Here is a 23543-nt window from a genome sequence, read left to right on the forward strand (position 1 = left end):
TTGCCTCGGGTCGTTTTGCGGCATTGCTGGTACTCTGTTATAAAGGTGGGTAAGGGCATAGGCATGAGGAGATGAATACAAGAAAAAAGCAGAAAGGCTGCAGCAGGTATTTTTGCTGCTCACAAAAGAAATTCTAAATCACGCCAAACCAGTGTAGCTACAATGGAATGATGTTGCCTAGGTTCGAGAAAGGATCTCCTACCCTGGGAACAAGGCCACTGGGTGAATACATTTGCCAGAAACATAAATAGTGGCTTCACCTGACCCTGAACCTCAGGCCTTCAAAAAGAATAGTACCAAGAACTGTGGTTTTTGTCGGGCTGGTGATTTTTCATGAAATATTTTACAATACAGTAAAATTCCACAGATGAATGGAATTGACCTAGCCAGCAAGTCAAATTGTTCAGGTGAAAAGATGGCTTAAAAAGTTATGGTGTCTTCCCGTAACACAAGGTTTCTTAGAAACAGAAGAACCAACATTTACAAAACACGCCAGTCTTTGTTAAAGTTTGGGGGTGATATAGAATCAAACTAAGTTTTTCCTTTGCTTAACGGCACAGTGTACAGTCAACAGTTTCAACTGACCCTTTGGACTGTGGTAAGCATGGGATGGAGCGAAAGCACATGGATACATTTGTGCCAAAACCTTTTTAGTTTTTTTGTGTCATGCACAGTGCACATCAAATCGGTTCAAGGCCATAAAATTGTTGCAATGAACACCCAGGAACAGAAACATATGAAAGAGAATAGCCGGGGCGTTGGCCAACTTCCGAAATTGAGGGAAGTTTTGACAAGATCAAATATTGAAGGGAAGGGCGGTCCAAAGGCAAAGCCTCCGACAGAGAATGTGTGCCCTCTCTTGGAATTAAGGTAATGGACATCAAGGAAAATTTATGTGGCAAGGTTTAGGGCATGTTCAGCCATCTGACTTTTTGTTTGCATTTTTGGAGCCTGGAAACGGTGTCTTCAGGACACTTTGGTCGGATGAGGCTGAACTGGAATGAGGTTCAATTGATGATCTGTGTCACCCCCAGGGGAGTGGGAGGTTGGTGGACAATTGCAGCACTTAGTTTTGCATTCTTCTCTATGTGCTTTTTCGGAAGGTCTAGATAGGGCAAGTGGCAGTAACTTCATTTGCCATTGATGATTACTGCCAATAATGTGTATTGTGTTTATTTTCTTTTGCTTCTGGAATGAATGGGATGGTTTTTGTTAAGATATTTGGTCAGGTATTGTCTGACTTTGAGAGGGTGATGTTTCAAAGACAGGGCAAGGAAGATAAGTATCTGACTCTTTGGTCACCTTTTAATGAATTGTGTGGTGGATGAGTATCTGAGGATTGATTAACTTGATAGGTTTTACTGAGTTGGTAAAGAGCATGAGTGTTGATCTAGGATTCCCTACCCCCGTATTTGTCTTGTTTTGTTCAGTTTGTGGAGATTCTTAGTGTCTTTCTGTGTGTTCAGTGGTGGGGTTTTATGTGCAAGGGAATTATGATTAGGTATTTATGCATAGAAGGAGTAGTTTAAGTTATCTACAATATTATAGTGAGTCTTCGTACATTGCGTTCATTTTCATTTATTTGCCTATGTAATGCAGAGTGGTGAGACATGTACTCTGTTGAGCTTTTGGTAATGTATTGTTGAGATATTTGAAATGATTAAAATAAATATTGAAAAAAAAAGATATTTGGTCAGATTGAAATCGGATTGGACCATGCTAGGCAAAATATGGAGGTGAATCAGTTTATGTATTAAAACAAAAGATAACAAGAAATGTAGACATAAGCAAGAATAAAATCATTTGGGACCTTCGTAAACGTGGCAATGGGCAGGCTCAGGAGCTGAGTTGGTCTTGGGCATTTATACATCTGAGTCTGGGGAAAAAAGATGAGTCCTCTGGGCATTAATAACAAGGAATTCGGACTTTATAGTGAGCAAAGTCTGTACAGTCATTCATATGCAGGAATTTGGATGGTTCTTAAAACCAAGACCTGTTGGGCATTAATGGAGGGGAGTCTGCATACTATCAGTAACTGGGTCAGTCTGGGCATTAATGAGTATAACATATGTATTCCTCTCCTCAACGTACCAACGTCAATATGTTTTAATTTTTGTGTGGTGTGATTGTGGTGTGATTGCAGAAGTGCAGGGTATTTTCAAAACTTCTTTACTTATTAAAACAAATTCAATTTTGCAATATTATCAACATTGTCAAATATAGAGCTGTGTTGCAACCCATGTATGTCATGTAAACAGAGTTCAAAATTAAAAATCAATGAGCAAGAGCCAAAACCAGCTCCTGGGTGTCGGGTATCACCCAGCAGGCAGGAGCTACCAGTGGGGAACTAGGAGTGAATAAACCATGCACCACAAAACCTAACTTTCACAGGAGAGGCAGACTTTAATTCTTTGTACAGTATGCGTGATCCATTATGTTTAAATGTGTACTAGATGTGTCCTAATTGTTCTTTATTGACATTCTCAAAAACTCAAAGTTAGGGTCACATATGTATGTAATGCACCAGTTGGCCTACAAGCCAAATGTAGCTCATGGTAACTGCTGCTTTCAAGTTAACCAGGCTCTCCTAGGCTAGACGCAGGAGCTAAATAGTTCCCACCTCCCAGCAATTTCCAACCCTGTGTAAACATTCAGTGCTTTTTACATTGTGTGATGTTATTCTTTTGCATCTAAACACCATTAAAACGTTTTAATCAACATATAACCACCAGTCCCTGGAAGTGCAATGAAAAAATATATATTTATATTCAGTCCAACTGTCACAGTGAGTTCTTTTTGGCTTCACTGAAACACAATCCTAACTGGAGATGTCTGTGAATATTATTCTACTTGTGTTATTGGCTTATTTCTTTGCATCATAATGATGTGCTTGTTCAAGAAAAACACATGCCCAACATGTTTCAGCCCTTAACACCAAATCTGTGGACCTCCTTGAAGATCTGTTGCAAGCTTTTGGAATTCAATGCTCTTGCATTGTGTCTGGTTTGGGTCATTATTTAAAGACATAAACTGCTTCCTGCATGCATCTCTTTGGGGGTAACCATAAAAACAGATTATTAATAAATGTGTGCATGTCAGCATCACCCTCTTCTTAGGAAACTCACACTAGCGGCTTTGCCTTTATCAAAATTAGCTACTATCCTACTATATGTAGGTATCTTTATGGGCTAGAAAACTGAGGATGCTTCATAAGGTTGTGTGTCTGTGTCTCATTAGTGGGGTTGAACATCCCCATTGGGATACATAAGCAAAGGGGGAGTTTAGAAAATGAACTCATACAACATACCCCTGATAATCCCCTAATGAATCCTCAATATGATTATCATACGGGTTTCACCTTATCCATGTAGGGGGGGCTACAATCCTAGATGTATGCGATGCATAGAGCTATTCTTGACTTCAGTAGAATCTGGGACATAATAAATGGAAAAAAGTGCATAATCAAGAACTGAGTGTAGCTGAACAATGATGAAATGCCTAAAGAAAAAGTGGTGCTAAAACACAATGCTGAAACAGAAATACAGAAGCACTTGAACCTCCTACATCTGAGGTGTCTAGATGGCATACATCTAAAACATAGGTTCTTTGGGATAGTGCTATAGGTCTTTAGCAAATAAAGAAAATCTTGAATACACCAACATTTGAAAATATTTTCTCACGCCTTTAAGTTTGAAATGACAGCTTTCCTATATTTTGCATTACTGCTTATGGTAGATAGTAATTGTATACTGTCAATTCATCTATTTTTTAGACTGCACCCTCCCAAAAACCTACAGAGCCAACTAAATGCTTTACAACATTTTGCAGAACTCCATTCTATGGTTATCTACACACACAAAAAAATAAGATAATGATATTTAATGTCACTAAAACAATCAGTAGCACCAATGGTGTATTAACAAGCAAGCGGTGGAAATGCAACTCTACAAATACTCAGGTCTACACATTGACCAAAAATTGTCGTGGTCAAATCATGTTAAAAATGTGCAATGTACCATTAAACAACGATTGGCAGATATTAAGGTCTTCTCCAAAAAAGATTATGGATATACATTAAAACCACTGATATACATAGGCAAAAAACAGTCTGCATCCATACCTACATCCGTTTGCACCCTTGCTAATTTCTACATCAAAAACATGCTTTCTATGTCACAAAAACTGCCAGTCGATTGTATTTGTGTGGAATTTAGAGCCGCCTCTGCATATTTTCTGATGATTAACCTGAAAATCTATCCTTTTTATAAATGTAACTAACACTAACTCTTTGAAGCACATGCTTATGGCAGCTTGTTTGCCCGATATTTCACAGCATCAGAATCCTAGTCTTGGACAATTACAGTCCAAATATATTTATTGGGCCAAGGTTCATACTGGTTTCAACAATTGCAGATCTAAGGAGAGCTTTAAGCAGACTGTTAAAAATGTTATTGACGAATTAGCTTTTGAGCAGAGTGTAGTAGATTTGGCTACAACACCCCACTCTTCTGAATACCCAGCTCATCCTGTGCTGCCTCATGTTTTAACACAAGGGGCCTCATTACAAGTGAGGCGGAACGGGTTAACGGGACCCGCTAAAGGAGGTGGACCCGTTAAACCCGTTCCGCCACATTACAAGCTCCCCTCGCGGGACCCGGTAAGTAACGCCTGGTCAAACCAGGCATGCTTAATGAGTCCCGCGAGAGGAAGCGAGAGCAAACAACGGGCCGCTGGTAATCGGCCCGTTGTTTGCTCCCTCCCCCATACCCATTCAGTCCTATGGGGGCTGAAATGGGAATGGGGAAGGTCCGGGTCCGGGTTCCTGGAGGGAGGAATTACCGGCCCCTCCGAACTCGGAATGGCCTGGTAATTACCCATTCTGGGAACCCAGACCCGGACCCGATTTTGGCAGCAGCCATGCTGCCAATAGCAGCATGGCTGCTGCCAAAATCGTAATGAGGCCCAATATGTCAATGAATTTCCAAAGAAGACATCAGAAGAGACTATTTACGTCTAAAGTGACCCGCATTGAAAAAGATTGAGGCTTGGCAAAAGAAACCAGTGATGTAAAGAAAATGTTGTACATGACGCTCTGATGTAATTGAGACCATCAAGCCCGTAAAAGATTATTGTGGCAGGACTAGATGTATTTTAGCAATCATCATAAACTTCATTTTGTTAAACTGGCTAAGGAAACTGTGGGAAAAAATTATGGAAGCCAATAATTGCTATCTGATCTGTTGTGCAGTGCACATATGGAATGAAATTATAGTGAATTTAAATGATTTATTGTGAAACTGAATGATTTTTATATGTTTTTACATCTTCTCTCCAAATTATTGGAAATGTATATCTGTTGTTCAATGCCATTGCTATTGATATATATTTTGAATACATGTTCTTTGAGTGTTTGTGTGTGTGTGTATATAGATATATTTATGTATAAAAAAGCTACTTTTATGTAGCTGCATTACACTAATAAAACAATACTGCTGAAGTAAACTCAAAAATGTAAGTTGACATTTTGTACTCATTCCTATTTTGTTTCTTACAGTGGATTTGCCTTCTGTAGTCTACCTTTCAGTATTGTCCTTTCGTCCTTATTATTTAATCAATATTGTTCACACTCTCTTTTTGTATATTTTAATGGGGGACACCCAGTTTATTCCCAGATACACCTATGACATTTATGTCTTACTCTGTCCGGGGAACCAAGTTTTCATTTCAAAATTTGTACTGCATGTTCAAACTTTATGGTTATTCACTTTTAACTTATATTGTTCAAACTTAACATTGTCATAATTTTGCCTGATAAAGCGTCATAGAGCTCTAAAATGACAAACAGAGTAAAGTCTACCATATACAAGTGTCGATGATCTGATAACCTGAACCTCTTGGATGCGCTGTGTTGCCGGTACCTTAGACTGGGATTGTAATGGCAATACCTCGGCATGCGGAGCAATACATAAACTCTGTCTGACATCCCACAGACAATTATTTGTATTGAAGGAGACTCTGGAAACAATGCATTTGCTTGTGGCTGCATAGTACTCTGCTCACAATGTAGGCAATTGTTATTTCTTTCAATTCCTGCATGCAATACAGACCTTGGAAAATGATAAATGCTGGAGATGGTTCAAAGACCAAGGATGCCATCCACATTTGTCAGTCAACTGTGACAAAGTCAGAGGTAGGTCAGAGGAGATACTAGACAGAATGAATTGGAAATATCCAGGAAAATTAACAATTGTGCAATCATCACCAATGCATAATGGAAAGAAAATGCAATACAAGGGAAGACTTTGGGTAAAGAATGAACTGTCTGCTGCAGAAAGGATTGTCCTGCACAACTGAAAACTGAACACAGAAGGAGGGGAGCATTTGTGAGATGGGAAAACTACAAATCTTGGGAGCAACAGTCTTATTTCAAGAGAAAATTAAACACGTGTTAAAGGAATACAGGAGTTGCATGAGGGATGACTGTTCTCGAGCCTGGAATGTAGTCATCTGTGGAGTCGGGTGGAGTTGCGCATGTCACTTACTGATTTTAGTACTCATTCTTGGAACTGCTAGATTTCTCTGGGGTGAATGGGGGAAAGGTTCCCAAAGTCTCTCATATTTACACCAGAGAAGGTATAGATGTTTCAAGGAAATTGGTAAGATGAATTGCTGATATCTGAGTTTTGAGTATTTTTAAATATGAATACTTAGAATAAAATGTTGCAAATAGAAATAAAAAAAAGGTTTGCTCCCGATGTATCCGAACTGAGGGAAACTGGGTATTAAGAAAATGCAATGTAAACATTATCAATACTTGAATCAGCCAGGGCATTTTTCAAGAGCAAGTCGTGTAATCCTAAACACTGAATCATTCTGCAAATTATTAAAAGGAGTCGGTGCATGATGTTAAACAGAGTCCATCTTGTTATTAATTCAAGCTATCTTGAGTGTTATCAAGAGCTGAATACATATAGGATGTATTAAATATGCACGTGAGTGGACAGCATTGCCAATCGAATGGTGTTAATCTACTCTGATGGTCTGTTGGGGAATTCTGAAGAGATCTGCGTTTTTGGGGACATATTGTATTGGTTATGGTGGATGAGGTCTAGATTCCTGTATTCCTCATACATAAAGAATTTAATAGGTTTCAATGTTCCTTATATTTTATTAAACCTTTCATTGAGTTACATTGAGTCTGAGAGTTTCTTTTCAGCTTTATTTTTTAAAATACTATTTACCACTCGCCTATTTGCCCAACTATGTTGCATGTTTCCTTGTCACTTTAATCTAACCATCCTGTTTTCCTTTTATACTCTCCACACGATAATAGCAGAATTCAAGATGCCGTGCTGTTCAACCTCTCCCTCCCATCATTCCCAAACACTGTGCAATGCACTGTCTGACCACTTTCACAACATTGCCATTTATAGACACCACTCCATCATCTCGAAACTAGCTGTAGCCATCCCCCATCTTCTTCACCTCTAACAGCCCCACCCTTCCTCGGCCCACTCATCCAGTCCTCTCCTCTTTCACTGCTCAGCTATTTGTCACCCAGAATTCCTGAAACTTCTAGCACAAAGCTGCCCCTCTGGTTCCCCCAGAGTTTCCTGCCCTCCCTCACTTCTTAAAATCATCCTAACTACCACCTGTGCAGGCAGCATTGCACAGTCCATTATCAAAACATTCTCTTAGATCTGGCTTCTTCCCAGAGGCCATCAAAACCTCCCACATCAAGCCCCTTCTTAAAAAACCCTCTCCCGACCCCCTCCTGCCCCACATTTACCGCCCTATCTCAAACACCCATTTCATTGCCAAACTCCTTGACCGCACAGCTTACAAGCAGCTCTGTCTCTTCACAGAATCCAACTGCCTTCTTGACCCTACCCAATCTGGATTGAGACCCCTTCGAGGAACAGAATCCTCTCTTGTGTCCATTTAGTATGATTTAAAAAGAACAGCAGATTCGGAAGGCTGTGCTGCACTCATCCTCGTTAACCTATCTGCTGCCTTTGACACCATTGGCCACGCCATACTCACAGGCATACCCCACTCCCTAGACGTCAGAGACTCTGCTCTAAGATGTGTTTCCTCCTTCCTTTCCAACCGCTTGCAAATGATGCTCTTTCTCGCTTTCTCCTAACCCTCTCGCCCTTCACCCAAAGGGGTTCCACAGGGAGCCTCCCTGTCCCATCTCCTCTTCAAACTCTACCATAGTCCCCTCCCGGCACTCATCCGCTTCTATGACCTCACCTGCTATAACTACGTGGATGACAACCAGGTCATTTTTTGAAGATCCCTTAATCACTGGCTTCCCCCCTCCCCGACCTTGCCTCCTGCCTCGCTGAAATCGACCTCTGGGTAACAGCCAACCACTTCCTCCTCAATCCTGGCAAAAGTGAAATCCTAATGTGCAGTAAGACAGCTCTCTTTCCCCAACCAACCCCCTGGCCATGCTCCATTGGAGCCCCACCCACGGAATCCACCTCTGTAAAGAAACTTGGATGCACAATGGACTCAGACTTATCACTCTCTCACCACATCAACACCATGTCCAGAATCTGCCACTTCCACCTCTGCATCCTCAGGCGATCTTCCCCTACCTCTCCTACCCTCACCGAGTCTCTGCAATTCTTGCCATCATCCTCTCCCTCTTAGACTATGCCAATTCCCTCAATCTAGGCGCCACAGCATACCAGCTCAGGAAAATCCAACGGATCTAATACTCCTCAGCCAGACTCTGCCTTGCCCTCTCACCCAGAAAATACATCACCCCAGCCCTTATAGTTCTACACTGGCTTCCTATCAGCTGAAGGGCGCCCTTCAAGGCCATGTGCATCACACACCGCACCATCCATAATACTGGCCCAGAATTCCTCTAGGACAAGCTCACATGCTACCAACCCACTAGAAACCTTAGATCTGGTTCAGCAGTCCTCCCTGTGATCCCCCTTACAATTCCATCATCAGAATGGCAGGATATACCTTCTCTGCCCAGTCCTCCAACATCTGGAACTCACTTCCACTACAGATCCACTGCAATGAAGACTACCTCTCTTTCAGAAAGGCCCTCAAAACCAGGTTATTCCCCGCAGCAACCTGAGGTTTCTCCCCCTGCTCCCTCTCTCTCTTCATTGCACCATATGCCTCTGTCACAGTTTTGTTCACTTCCAGAACATTTACAAATGCAAGGTAAATGACTCAAATTCACTCAGAAACACCAAAGCAAAAAACGCTGAGCGAAACATCAAGATACGTAAACAAACACCTCTAGGTGGACACAAGCTGCAAGCATGGTAACCAACCCGCATGCACAAGCATCCATACTCCACTCCAATACTTAAAGCACAACAGAAAATCAGATGGTAGTTACGACCTACAACAACATTTGGTCTAGCTGGACACGTAACAAATCCCCAGCACTAGAATGCAGGTTCGTCCTTCAACAAATTTTGGTCAAGCTGGTCACATAGCGTATTTCTCCTGCACGCTCTACATCTCCTGACCTCCCCACAGCACCCATCAACCTGCCTGACTATCTTGGGTTGCTTAATGAAGCACAGCCAGCCAACATAACCTCCGTCTCAGCCTAATGTGCACCTGCATTTTACTTAGTCCAACAAACTACATACTTGGATTTCGGTCCCCGAAGGCATTCACCCACAAGCGCATTGAGGCCATACTAATGGGATAAAGGTGCTACATAAATAACAAACTACTACTACTATTTCATCTTCAATACTGGTCTCTTCAACCCCTTTCTCCTTTCTTACTAAATTCCTAAAATGTTGAGATTTGGGAAAATATGTGTTGTTGCTTTTTAACTGGTTTGAAAATGAAAGTGAGTCTTGGCATTATCCAGAAATGAACTATTCTGGGTGTTAATGACACCCAGGGCCTCATTACACGGACGGCGGTAACCATGGCGCTATTAGCGCCATGGTTGCCGCCGGTATTTTACCGAGTCCGCCATGGTGAATGGCGGAATTACCGCCCTATTCCAAGGTGTGTGGGGGCGGAAATTCCCCATTCACCATGGCCCTTCCCCATTCCCATTTTTGCCCCCATAGGGCTCAATGGGAATGGGGAAGGCAGTAATCACGGTACCGCAAATTGCGGTACCGTAATTACCTCCTAGGTCCCCTTGCGGGTCCCGTCCTTAACGGCTGGTAAAACCAGCCATTAAGGTAGGGTCCCACAAAGGGACCTCGTAGTAAGGCGGTAAGGGTTTATCGGCACTGGTACCCTTACTGGTACCGGTAAACCCTTACCGCCGTCCGTGTAATGAGGCCCCCAGTCTTGTTATAGTCAACATTTCAATGAGCAGGGGTTTTCATGAGCTGCATCAATTGAGGCTTTAACAAAATGGAGGCCCCACTTTTGATCAGAGTCTTGCACTGAGGAAGTTGTGTTACTTTCTTTTGCACCACAATTGTGATTGCCTGATACTTTGGTAGTTCACAAAAGTGGTAGAAATGTAATGTTTGTGGCACCTTTGCAATTCAGCGCCCGGGATGCATTTACACCACAACCGCAGTGGCGGGCTGCAGTACCTTTAGCAACCGTGCAAACACCACTTGAAATAAAAACTCTGTATTTTCCTTTAGGGTAGCAGTGCAAATGCACTGCAAAAAAATCCACTTTTGGACGGTACCTCAGAAGGGTTGGGGGTCTCCTGCTGTGGGATTCATTTGTCGGAGGTTTGACGCCCTTTGCATTGTTGGGCAGGGAAGGAGCATAGCAGGTAAACTGCAGGGGCAAATAAGTGCTTGGAGGGAAACTCTGCAGGGGCATTTGTGATTTGGGCAGGGTGAGGGGGAGGGGTGCCGTATGGGACTTTGTATTCTTTGGTTAGAGGGAGGTTGCCTGATAGAGTCTCGTGTATTTCCATCATACTGGAAACTGCACTTCATTGTGTAAAATTGAAAGAGTACAAAGTGCCCGCGACAAGGAAGAGCCTGGGCAGACCTAGATAGTGCGCAGTTCTTCACCAGTCCAGTATGAGGGATGTGCCACACCAATACTGCACAGGCACAAGCACACGTGCAGCTTTACTGTGCTGCTGCTTTGTAGCACAGGCAGCTGAAAGACCCAATCACAATGAGAGCTGGAGTGTAAGCATTAGAGGACATAATAAATACGCGGCTTTCTTTGGGTGCTCCTGCCCACAAACCCTGTGCTAAGGGATGACAGTAAATGTGGTGACATCCCATCCAGTCACTCCTTGTGATGTCACTTTCTATGACATTTTGAGAAGGGCAAAGAGCAAACTTAATTACGCGCCTGTCTTAGAGTTCCGCCAGAGATCTAGCTTGGCTGCCCCGTCCGGGAGAATGTTGGCCCTGTTATATGGAGGTAGTCATTGAAAATTGCAGGACCCTGGATAGTGTTTTGGGGGAAGCAACATATTTCAATGTTGCTACTGCTGAGGATTAGAAAGCCATAGTCCATCCAACTTCTGGACTGTTCTAAGCACCTACTTAGTATTCTTAGGGCCTCATTAGGACCCAGGCGGTAAGGGGTTTACGGCGGCGTAAACAGCGCCGACCCTTACCGCCTGATTCCGAGGTCCCTTAGCGCCATGGAGGTTTTAACACCTGCTTTTAGCAGGTGTTAAAATCCATGGCGCTAAGGGACCTTGTTGTTAATTACGCCACCGTAATTTACAGTGGCGTAATTAACGCCTTCCCCACTCCCATTATGCCCTATGGGGCAAAAATGGGAATGGGGAAGGGTAAATGGGTTAATGGGGACTTACCGCCCCACTCACCTCGGAATGGGGCGGTGAGTCCGCCAACCACCATGGCGTAAATGTAGTTTACGCCATGGTGGTAAAGGTACGACCCAGGCGGTAACTTACCGCCTGGGTCGTAATGAGGCCCTTAGTCAGGTACATTTATATGTCTGTCTAAATGGAGGAGAACTCTGATACCGGGTGACAACCAGCAGAAGTAGAGAGGCCATTTCGAATGGAGTGGGTGGGAGAGCTCTCCCTTCTGGTATACCGTAAGGATGTGATGGTTGATGAGAAGTGGTTTTGGACTTTTACTTTCTTGTGTCTCTTTGAAAGAAAGCATGCAGCCCTGCTCCTTGCTCATTCACATGTAGAGGCCCCAGTTCCAAGGTGATGTAATAGTTCTGTGAGATCAGTCACACCCACCGCCCCTGAAAAGTCATTGACTATTGATAAACCGATAGAAAGTGATAAAATGCCATGTTGGGGACCATGGCATCCCAGTCTATCAATAAACGGGATTCATTGGTGTGCACTAAGTGAAAGCTTGGCTGGATGGTATTTAGTAACTCCATAAGTAGAGGAGTTTTTATAGATGAGTGACGGCCACCATTTCCAATATTTGGGTTAATGTAAAAAGATTGGTGATGGACCAAGACTATTTTCTAACAATAGGTTTGTTTTTCACTAAGGAAGCCTAGCGGCTCTTTTTATCAAGTCCCAAACTATTCTTGGATGAAGGCATGTTAGCAAATACTTTTGTTGCTAGTGAATTCGTGAGGAGAGGAGTTTTGAACGACCTGGTGAGGTGCTTAGGGCTCTGGGTTGGGTGCTTTTTGGGGGGGATTTGCAGGGAATTGGGAGTAAAATCGCGTGTGGCTTTGTGGAAACTATTTCTAGGGTGCAGAGTGGTGTTGGTGCACTGGCCATTTTGGAATGTGCAGAAGAGAATAGGCTAAAATGCTCTTTTTAGGTTGCAATTCTTGTCTTGGACTTGGTTTATTATTTATAATCCTGCAGTAGAGACCAGACACTGTGGCCTGTTTGGCTGTGAAATAGATTTTGGGGATTTCTGAGGCAGTCTTATTTGGTGACACATTTTGTAGACTGTTCACAAATAGCCCTGGCTGATGTATTACTGGATTTACGCCAGTTGCTGCGCAGATGGTGGAAAGTTTGTTTTAGTGTGGTTATTTATCCCGCAAACACGTCATTTTCATGAGTGCAGACAGAAAGTTGACATCTATTTGTTAACGGCTATAAAATACATGTCTCTCGCCTTGTAGTTGGCAGTTACTGCATATGGGATGTAAAGTAGCACATCTTTCTAAATGAATCAGTATAGATTAGTACATTTATCGCACTGTGTAGAATCTCCAACTTTGACAATTCTGGTGCATTTACTTGTCTTCCTATGAGCAGAATGGTAATTATTCAACACACACCCAATTTGCTTCTTAAAACTTATCCTGTAAAAAGACTCCTGCACTTTTCATATCTGACTGGACAACACAACTCCCTCCACTGGCTATTGCTCCTCTCACTACATGGCAGCCATCAACTCTTTGATGCAAATTCGACTGGTTGAAACTGAAAGAGGAACACTTGAAGTTCCGAAGACCAAAACCTATCTTTAGGCACCCCTTCTTCTGAATTCAAGAAGCTCGGTTTCCACCTCAATGCTACGTTTATGTGGTTCCCAATCAATCTACTGGTGAGTGCTTGCTTCCCTAATCTGCACATCTGAAACCAAATCCTGCATTACTGGCTCTTCTCTGCAAAGTTGCCAATATTAATACCTATATATCCTCCAGAATGGTCTGTGAACCCCCTTTTTCTTATCCCTACCATCTCCCTCCCTGCGGTTTTCGACCATCTGGATGATAGCTTCTCATTCGCTGCTAAAATGGCAGAAAAACAGCCACATCTTCCCTGGTCTTTCCTCCCTTCACTGGTTTCCTTGGTTGAATTTGAATTCATCTGCTTAGTTCACCAGCCTTCTACCAACAAGCCCTCCTTCTTACCCAACAATTCAACAAGCCATATGTCTTCCCTATTCAGTCACTAAACTCCTGCAAATCTACACCACCACATGGCTCAATCAGCACCATGAAACCACCTTTGTGGTGTACATTATTGACGCTCGGTGAATCCCATTTGTAAATAAATTCATTATGTTCTTCCTTTAAAATGTAATGTATGCCAATTCTTGCAACTCAAGAGCAGTGTTACATTCTTGATATACTCGAGATGAACAAATAGATACTCGTTCTACAATTATACATGGTACCACCTTGTGTTGACCCGCAAAGTCAAGCCTTTCATCCCTGCCCGTAGTTCCAGAACAGTTCTCCAGGCCCGCCCTTTCCATCTGCCACATGTATGGTGCAATGGCCTGCTAGCAGGAGTCCCGGGTATCACTTTATTCCCTATGGAAGCTGTCCAGCATGCTGCAGCATACCCCATCACTAGACTAAGAAATGTCTACCGTCTCACCACCATTCTCAAGAAGCTGCACTGGCTGCCCCTCCAAGCATGCATCATGTTCAAGACATCAGACATCACATACAAAGCAGTCACAACCAAAATACCACTCTACCTGCCCCAGAACCTCACCATCTCCAGAGTCCAGTGCAGCACCAGAAGCCACAACATCGCCAGGCTTGAACCAAAGAACTATAGGAGGGAAAAATAGGGGAAATATATTTTCCTGTTATGCACCCTGTCTCTGGAATAAGGTAAGACTAGCCCCCTCCAACTACGCGTCAGGATGGACTTGAAGACCCTACTCTTCAAAGAACATCTTTCCAATTGCTCATAGCTCTATCCAACCCTATTTCTCCTTCTCTGGAGCTCCCCCTTTTCCATCCTCCCCCCATCCATCCCTGCTCATCTGCTAGCCCAGCACCCTTGCTTGTAATCTGCTGGTTGCCTCCCACATATACAGAGCTCCATTGGCAATGATGCTCAGATCATCCTGGGACTTAAAAGGCAACCTCCATCATGACCCGGATTTAGTTTCTCAGACTGCCTCCAGATCCGGACCACCTGGATGGATACATATTTCTTGAAGTTAAACCTGCTGATATGGGAAATCCTCTTTGTAGGCAATGTGCCAATAGTATGAATGCTACTGCGCGCTGGTGAATGGAATCTTGGCCGAATTTAGCACCTGCCATGAAATAGCAGGAGGGCAAGTAAAGAGCAGGTCTCAGCGATGAGGTCAGCCTGCATTTCACAAGTTTGCATCCCACAGGAGGGATGACTTCACCATTCATCCTTCTGAGATTGATACATCAAGCACCATTCAAAATGGGGATATAAAACCGCTTATTACAGTGCTTAAAAGCTGGAGGAGTCTGGCAGAAACTGCCACATCAGACCACAACAGTATTGTCATCCACCAATGTCATTATTACTATAGATTGCATACGTGGCTGAGACCATTTCATTTAAATTTAAAACCACTGAGGCATTATTTTACATATATTGATCATTTTATAAACTCCAAGCATCTGTCGCCTTGGTCCAATGCAGACAAGACCGTGCCAATAGAATCATTTTTGGGCTTGCGGCTTATTTTATCCATAGGCTGCCACACCGGCAGAAGACCGGTGCTAGATGGCCTCCTTGTTCTCCAGGTTATGAGCGCACTTCTCTTGCTTTGAGGAAGGTTCTCTGCTGCCCAGTACCAAGGCTTCTGAAAGCACTATGTGCCTTCAATAATGTCTTGGCAGGCAAAGGACCCCCGCTTGAGTTCCTTCAACACCTCGCCACAGAACCCTCCATTCAACCACACAAAACCTAAAAGTTTCTTAAGTCCACTTAAGAATAATAAGAGGCAGAGCACTTTCTCACATCACACCAGCCTCTGGAAGAGCCTGCTATTAGCTCTGGAAGCCATTCCTAAAGACCTGCTCTGGTAGAGAAGTTTTAGATCCAACTACCTACCCAGCTCTACCCAGCTCGCTTCTGGAATCTACAGCCAGACCAAAGAAACCATCCAGATGGTGTCAAAACCCTCAAACAATCAGAATAACATAACTTCAATAAATAGCTATTCATACTATTAGCAGATCATCCACACCTTTTGGAAAGTACAAGCTCATAGAGGGCACTCATTGTTTTCCAATTCATGGTGCAGGTAACTTTTTGGCTACTTTAAATTCTCTGAATATAAAGACAGGTATGGCTTCGGCTCAAAGGCCGTTCACTGTTAACACATTGCCGCCATTTGTCGATCATGAACAGCAGCTTGTTCTTTTCAGATGTTAGTGAGCATACTTACCCTGTTACATATTCCGCTGTTTCCGAGTTTACACTTGCCGTGACTATTCCAGGTTTGCTTTCATAATTCCTAATTCTAGATCCCTGTATTCACAGTGATGGTCGCTGTGAGTACCACTGGTATTTCTCTTACTAGATCATTGCAAGAGTAACCGTGTCTATAGCCCTAGATGAGAGTGTATTCGCCCGAATTCTTGCTATTGATGGATCCTAGACAATGGGCCTCATTACACGGATGGCGGAGAACCATGGCGCTATTAGCGCCATGGTTCATGCCGGTAAAATACTGGCACCGCCTTGGTGGAAAGGGGAATTACCGCCCCATTCCAAGGTTGGCGGGGCGGTAATTCCCCCTTCCACCGTTGCCCTTCCCTATTCCCATTTTTGCCCCATAGGGCATAATGGGAATGGGGAAGGCGCTAATTACCCTACCGCAAATTGTGGTACCGTAATTAGCTCCCTGGGTCCCTTAGCGGGTTAGTTTTTAACGCCTGCAAAAAGCAGGCGTTAAATTCCCCAACCCGCAAAGGGACCTCGTAGTAAGGCGGTAAGGATTTACCGGTACCGGTAAACCCTTACCGCCATCCCTGTAATGAGGCCCAATATGCGTAAATACACATGTGATGTTCATCAAAGGCCAAGGATTGTTTGTACATCAGTACTGAGTCAAAACCATTGCTTGTATAGTGTTCATACCTAGCAGTGGTAATCCATCATTAATGATGATTGTACAGCCATGGTACTGTGTGTTGCCACATGGAAGACATTATTGACCTCTTCTTAGCCAAAGAGAATGTTTGGAATGCAGTCAATAACTGTTGGTATTGACTGCACCCCAGACATTCAGACTTCAGAAGCAGCCAAGGGAAATAACAGACAACATTTCTCTGCATTCAAAAAACAGCAATGCAATTTCCCAGCAAGATGTATTTAAGAAGACGCTCCACCCTAATTTAATTCAACAAAGTGAATGTTAAAACATGAAACAATGCTTTCACTTTCGTAAAGACAACTATTCACTTCAACATTGCACCGAAAGCAAGCTCATGCTAGAATTATTCCAGCTCAACTAAGTTTACAATTGAAATGCTCAAGTTATAAAGAAAATCTAGTTATTTAAACATTACAAAAGTAAACCACATGTAATTTACTAACATGTTTTAAGTACGTCTCCATTATTGAGTTATCGTATTTAACATCACCACCACAACTCTGTACTACTTGCCTTGTAGACTTTGGGAGGAGTCATTATTGCTTGAGATATTGATCCTTTTCCAAAATGTGGCCCTCAACAACCCGGAAGTGGGTCATTATCATGCGATACTGACCCCCTACTGAAGTCTATAAGGCAAATACCACAGATTGCTGGTAGCATTAAACGCTATACTGTGGCATTTATATGCAATTATAGTTTTTCCTAGGTATAGTAATATGTTAGGTTTTTCTCAGACACCAGATGTGGGTCACTGCAAAGCATCAGATTGTGTTCACAAAAAAAAGGTATTGTCATTCTTGGATCATTGAGTGTGTGTACCTATTTTCACTATACCAAGATCACCGAGTTTGCATGTCTTGTTATTTTTTCAAGATCACAGCGTGCACATACTTTTTTTCTGTTCCACCGTAACTGAGTGTACAAACTTGATAGCTATCCCAATAACATGGCACTGCCTTTAGTATTTCAGAGCACATTGCTACAATTGATAACATATGAGCAATTCCACACAGGGATCGCAAACTGCTTAGTGAGAACCCCTCCCATGTTTTCCATTTTCATGAAGATCTCTTGTCATTTATATGAAGTGTATCAGAGGATAGCACATAGGTTAGCGATTCCAAGAAGCTTAAATCTGGTTACCCTTCATTATCTCTTCCCCTTAATAACTAATTGCAGGCCCATTGGTGTAGGCCAAACCGACTTACCTGCTGGCCATACTCTGCCTGCAGTGCTGCCGGAAGGGCATCAGGTGGTAGTTCATGGCATCCAGCAACAACTTCTGGCAGACAGGCTCATTCCTCATGAAGTCCACGCTCTGTACCCGCTCCACCAGCTCGGGTGCCGGAATGAGGGCGAACCGCAGCCTCTTCATCAGCTCTGGTGCATACTGCATGCGGGTCTCGCGGTCGTGTTCCAACCAAAGAACGGCCATTTGGAAGAGGGCGAGCTCTGACTCAACAGGTGGAGGCAGAGCATCCAGCAGGGCACGCAGTTCGTCAGCACTGAGCAGTAGCACATCCTCCAGCAGGTACTTGCTGGCCAACTTCTTGGTCTCCTCCAGGCCATGCAGCGCAGCGATGCGACACACCTGCTTGTAATTCTGCCCTGAAATCTGGTCATTGAGGAACTGCACGCAGAGGCGAGTGACCTGTGGCAAGTGCAAGATCTTGCTGACGGATAGCACCTCTTCCGCTGTGTCCAGGCACAGGGTGACATTGGCTGTGTAGAGGTACTCAAGCACCAGGCGCAGCCCCACTGAAGAACAGCCCTGCAGCACCAGGTTGTTGATGCTGCTTGTTGCCCGGGGGCTAGCTGCCAGTAGCTTGTCATCTGGGGAGGAAGAGGGTGTGCCGGGTTCATCTTGGTCGTTTGCCACAGGGCTGCCCAGGATCCCTCCTCCACCCTCCTGTGTCGTCGGGTGACACGAGGAATTGGAGAAGAGAGATCGGAAGTACTGCGAGCAGGAGGCCAGCACAGCCTTGTGGCAGTGGAAGTGTTGGCCCTGTGCAGTCAGGGTCACATCGCAGAACAGCTGCTTCCTCCAGAGTAGGTTAAGGCCATGCAGCAGGTTGTCGCTATGACTGGGGTCAAAAGTGGATGTCCTGTCCCCGGACCTGGACATGGCAGCGGTGTGGTGCAGTAGACTGCGGCTCGGGCACTTGGAGGAGCACGCCGGACACAACCTGCCAAAAAGTGGACAATAAATAAGACAACCTGTAAAAATAGTTGCCAATAACATTTACATGAGTGCCCACAACAACGAGGAAAAAGGCACACAACAGTAAATTTAGGGGCTGAAAAGAGGGACGTTTTGCGCAAAATACCAGCAGATGGCAACGCACGTAAGAATGACATTACACACAATCTGTATTTTAGTAGAAACATAGCAAACAGCCTACATCAACCTCGTGAAAATACAAGTCCCAAAATGGATAATTGTCTCCCTGCGCGTAAACATTGTTTTGAGATATTTGATCTTTAGGAATAGTTTTGGTCCACGTCCCACTCAGATTCAAAAAAGTTAATAATGTAGAGAAATATAACACCTGGATACCGTGGTTGGTATTCCCAGTAAATTCTTAACCCAAAAAAAACGTTTCTTTAACGATTGTAGGTGGTGCTTGTCTGTTGTGACTTAGCATCCTTCGGAATTACTGTGACCTCAGCCCCTTGCACACAGCGCATGTCTACAAAGTATTTGATGTGGTGGGGAGGGAGTTAGAGTGACAGACTAGTCGCTGGGGGTTCTTGCCTGAAACTGTGCCTGGGGGCTGCAGGGTTATCTGCAGACTCACAAGCATGCCCGAGGACCCTGAAAGCTTTGTGAAGTTATGGGTATTCCAGACCATGTCCATCTCAGGGTTCGATGCCGTTTTCTCTGGGCGTCCCACATTTCCTCAAAATAAATCTGCAATGTGTTTTGGGCCTCAAGGTTTGTGCGGAGTTTTGTGATAAATCCACGCAGTAAGAAATTACACATGTCTAGGTGTGCGTTCGATTTTTTTTGTGCGCACATTAACATCTCCCTTCTACCCCAAAAGCACCCTATTTCTTGGCACCACTTCCCCACCTGCAAATGTCAGCGTGAGGAATATCCGAAGGCTGCCAGGCCCATGGACAACTATGAGTTGGCATAGGTGGACTGCCACTGGCCCATACTAGTTGATGCCACCCATGCTGTTGCTTATTTTGAGATGTCATCATAAAAAGACCCAGAGATGGAGATCACGTCACAGCTTTTAGGATAAAGTACATTTTTACAGGCACCCCCACTCCTGACCGGCGTCAAACCTCCAATGTGAAAATCATGACTTTTGTTTTCCCGTGTTCTCCCACACCTATGAGACTTGGACCTGGATCCCTGCTCTGATGGCGGTGGTCGCGAGCCTGACAACAGTTGTGATGTCGCTTTTCTGGCATCATGCTGCTGGCCCACGTTGAACTTCACAGTTCAAAACTAATGGGCTGAATGGATACTGGGCAAGGGGATGTCAGTGAAAGGATGGCCACCCATGTGACTAGAAATGAGGGTCGGCAATCTAAAATGATTGTCACCTTAGAGCTATGCGAGGGCTCAGACAACTGCTTCGCGATGTAAATATTTAAAAGTGGCCTGCTCTAACTAAACAGGCCACTCGTCTTTTTTACATTAAAAGCAAAAGGCTGTGTGAGCGCCACTTCCTGTTTCTGGTGAGGCGACTGTCCTGTGTATCTTGCAACAGGTAAGACACAGCAGCGGCTAATCTTGTCTGAAATTGCCCAACAGCGCCTGTGCTGTGACTCGCCGCTCACCCCCTAGTCCCCGGTCCCTCTCCTGCACTCCCCGTGCTGGCGCCGTCCCCCCTCCTCCCGCCAGGCGCCGCTACTGCTCCCGCCGCTGACCAAGCCTCGCCCAGGCGCCCGGAGCCCGTCGGGGGCGCTGGGCCCTGAGACGCAGGCTGGCTGCGTGCACCCGGGCAGCAGCGATCAATGGACGTCGGAGGTATCTCCGCAGCGCCGTGTCAACCCCCGGTCCCACTAACCCCGTCCGGACTCTCTATCCCCAGTCAGAAAATGGGAGACAGGGCAGCGTCATGCGTCCGCCAGAATCCCCCCCCCCCCAGTCCATGGCGTGTCCAGAAGAATACACTGCGAATGCTGGACACAAATGGTGACAGAACAGACAGTCCCCACTAACGCCGCCACGCCACATGGCGAAGCTGCTGCATGCACAGGGTACCTTCCAACTCCATCGCGACTCACTCCTCGCAGGCGTTCAGAGGCGCTTTGCCGTCGTTGGGTTAGAGGCACTTTATTTACAGCCGCACCGGACGCCCTTTGTGCGACAACAACCTGCTTCTTACGAAAAACAATATTTCGATATCTTCAGACGCCTCTCTCCCTTTAAGTGGACCCGGTCAATCCTTCAACCTCCCTCCCGCTTCTCCCCCTCCCCTACTTTATCATTCCTTCCCTTCTTGGCCATTTCTATTTTTTTGCCAATTGGAGTTTTTATTCTCCGAAGAGGTTCCCTCGCACGGTAAGCCCCCCCTCCCCTTACACAAAAGACAAGACAAAAAAAACAACAACGTGAATACAGACACATACGAAACGAGAAACAGAGCCGGCATTGCTCGAGAAAACTTACCTGTCAAATGACCACCGGCTGGCCAAAGTAAAGGGGTCCGCTGACAGCAGCCCTCCCGAAAAAAAATCAACTCCCCTTCCTTTTTAAAGGGTATTTGGTCGCCTGCTTCCAACCAAAAAAAGCCTTCGTGTTCCACCAACTCCAGAGCAGTCACTCCTTACAATTTATTTCCCCGTTCATCATCTTTAACCCCGTGTATTAGCAACAGCCGGGGAACGCGTGCATGGGGGAGAGAGAAGGGAAGAGAGAAAGAAGTGGAAGAAGAGGGAGCAGGGCTTTCTGCAAGAGAAGAAGAAGGAAAAAAAATGTACGTGTGACAAATTATGCTACCAAGAAACAACACATCATTATCCCTGGGCCTGGGGCTCAGTGAGTCGTAACGAGAGTAATAGGAAATCCACGGTTGGGGAGAGAAACGGTCGTGCATGGCCGGTGGAGGGAGACCGTGCAGGGGGATGGATGCTGGAGAGACTCGCAAAATTATGGCTCAAGGCTATTGTAAAAATTGTCGAGCGTAAATGACTGCGATTTCAAACATCTTTTGGAAAAGGGAAGAAGGGGGGAGAAAAGCGGGGGCCCCCCACCGCCACCCCTACCCCTCTCCTCTTTTTTTTTTTTTTTTTTTTTTTACCTTCCCCTCCCTTCTCTCTATAAAGAACCGTCAAGTTTTAGTGCGCATTGCTAATTAGTCAATTTCTCTCTGCCTTCACAGGCTGGCGACTTTGCTGCTGAGCTGAAACTGCTAATTTCTGTGACCAGCTTTTTTCCCCCTCTCCTTTTAGCTGTGATCTGGATGAATGAGTAGAGCTGTCTCTCGCAGAGATGACAAAAATAAACTCCTAATCCTCCCCCCTCCCAAAATATATATTTCCACTACATCTTTCTCATGCATAGATGTATGACCCCGAGGTCGACCTGTGCAATATGCAAACTTTCTCACGGCGTGTGTGTTGTTGTGTTCCGGCTGAGATGTAAACATCGCCTATGCATCTGTCTGCCCTCCATCTGCTCCCAGCCCCGCACTTGATATAATGGTGCCTTGCTGTCGGCTGTGTTGGCGCTGTTGGTGTGAGAATGGGCACACCGCATATCCGAGTTGTAAACACGCCCTTTCTGCGTGTTCTACCCACCATTCTGGTCAGGGTTTACATTCATACTTGAAAGCATTTTCACCGTCCTTTTCTCAGGTTAGACAGCCGCCCCCGAACTTCACTGTCAGCTCTTCTTTAGTACCCACTGGCAGTTTCAGGAATCACTTCTGTTTTTCTCATGGGAGATTAACATTTTGTTAGATTTGCCTTTCACTTTCCAGACATTGCATTTCCGAAATTAGGGACTATCGTCTGTGGGGGGCCTTTGTGACGAATCGCAATAATGCGTCCTGTCCGCGTCATTGCCCTATCCCATTGGCTGCTAGGTCTGGTCAGATGCTACATGTGTTGTCCTTCTGGCAGACATTTGTTGCTTTGATCTCTGGGCTTTCTTTTATAGACCTCAATCTTTTAAAATATATCTGTTCCCTTGTGTTGAACCGACTATACGTCATTAAGCCTTAAGAAAACAGAACCACGCCTTCAAAAGGTGCAATTGGAAAGAAGACTTCTGAAGGCTTTTGAATAAAGTTTGTGGTCTAGTCCGAGGCTAACATAGACCAATGTGCATTGGCAACAATACATGTCCTGACCTGTCATTTATTGCCAGACAGTCCCCATCTATAAATGTATTGGACTGGGAACCAAAAGAGGCGCTGGAAATCATTTTCAAAGTGGCCCTAAATTACATATTTTCAGCAAGCCCAACCCTTTTACTACGAGAACATGTGAAAATTAAATAGGTTACCACACAAAAGAGGCCTAGGGTGCAGAGGCCTACCGGGAAATCACCAGACTTCCCAATAGGCCAATCCACCCTTATATAAAGGATGTAGGCCTATACCGTATTTGCGAGTTATTATAATATCACATTTTCATGTTATATGTGAATATTACATTTTATACTTCTATGATGTAATAACGAATCAGCGAGTCCTCTATCACCTGTAGAGCACACCAGCAATTAAACGTGTACAATTTCTCATGAACAACTCTAATTCGATTAGTAATTTTGTTGCTGCTAATCCACGTACATATAAATGTTTTCAATTCCAGTTCAAGGTTTCGGTCTCTTTACTAAGT

At 44.5% G+C, this 23543-nt stretch overlaps 1 protein-coding gene across 2 annotated transcripts in view; it reads right to left on the bottom strand.

Annotated features, from left to right (window-relative positions):
• Positions 1–21876, bottom strand: part of KLHL14 (kelch like family member 14) — a 212859-nt gene extending 190983 nt beyond the window's left edge. Inside the window, exons 1-2 of one of the 2 annotated variants that reach the window (XM_069620984.1) lie at positions 21370–21876; positions 17948–18925 (exon numbers count right to left, since the gene is read on the bottom strand). In XM_069620984.1, the coding sequence (XP_069477085.1) occupies positions 17948–18864 (917 nt within the window). In that variant the 5' untranslated portion in view covers positions 18865–18925; positions 21370–21876. Of the gene's footprint in view, positions 1–17947; positions 18926–20961; positions 21145–21369 lie in introns of those variants that run through there. The other variant, XM_069620985.1, reaches the window with a different exon arrangement.
• Between the last annotated feature and the right edge of the window lie 1667 nt (positions 21877–23543).

Source organism: Ambystoma mexicanum, chromosome 5q (genome assembly GCF_040938575.1).
Source record: "Ambystoma mexicanum isolate Mex_15411 chromosome 5q, UKY_AmexF1_1, whole genome shotgun sequence".
Lineage (NCBI taxonomy): Eukaryota > Metazoa > Chordata > Amphibia > Caudata > Ambystomatidae > Ambystoma > Ambystoma mexicanum.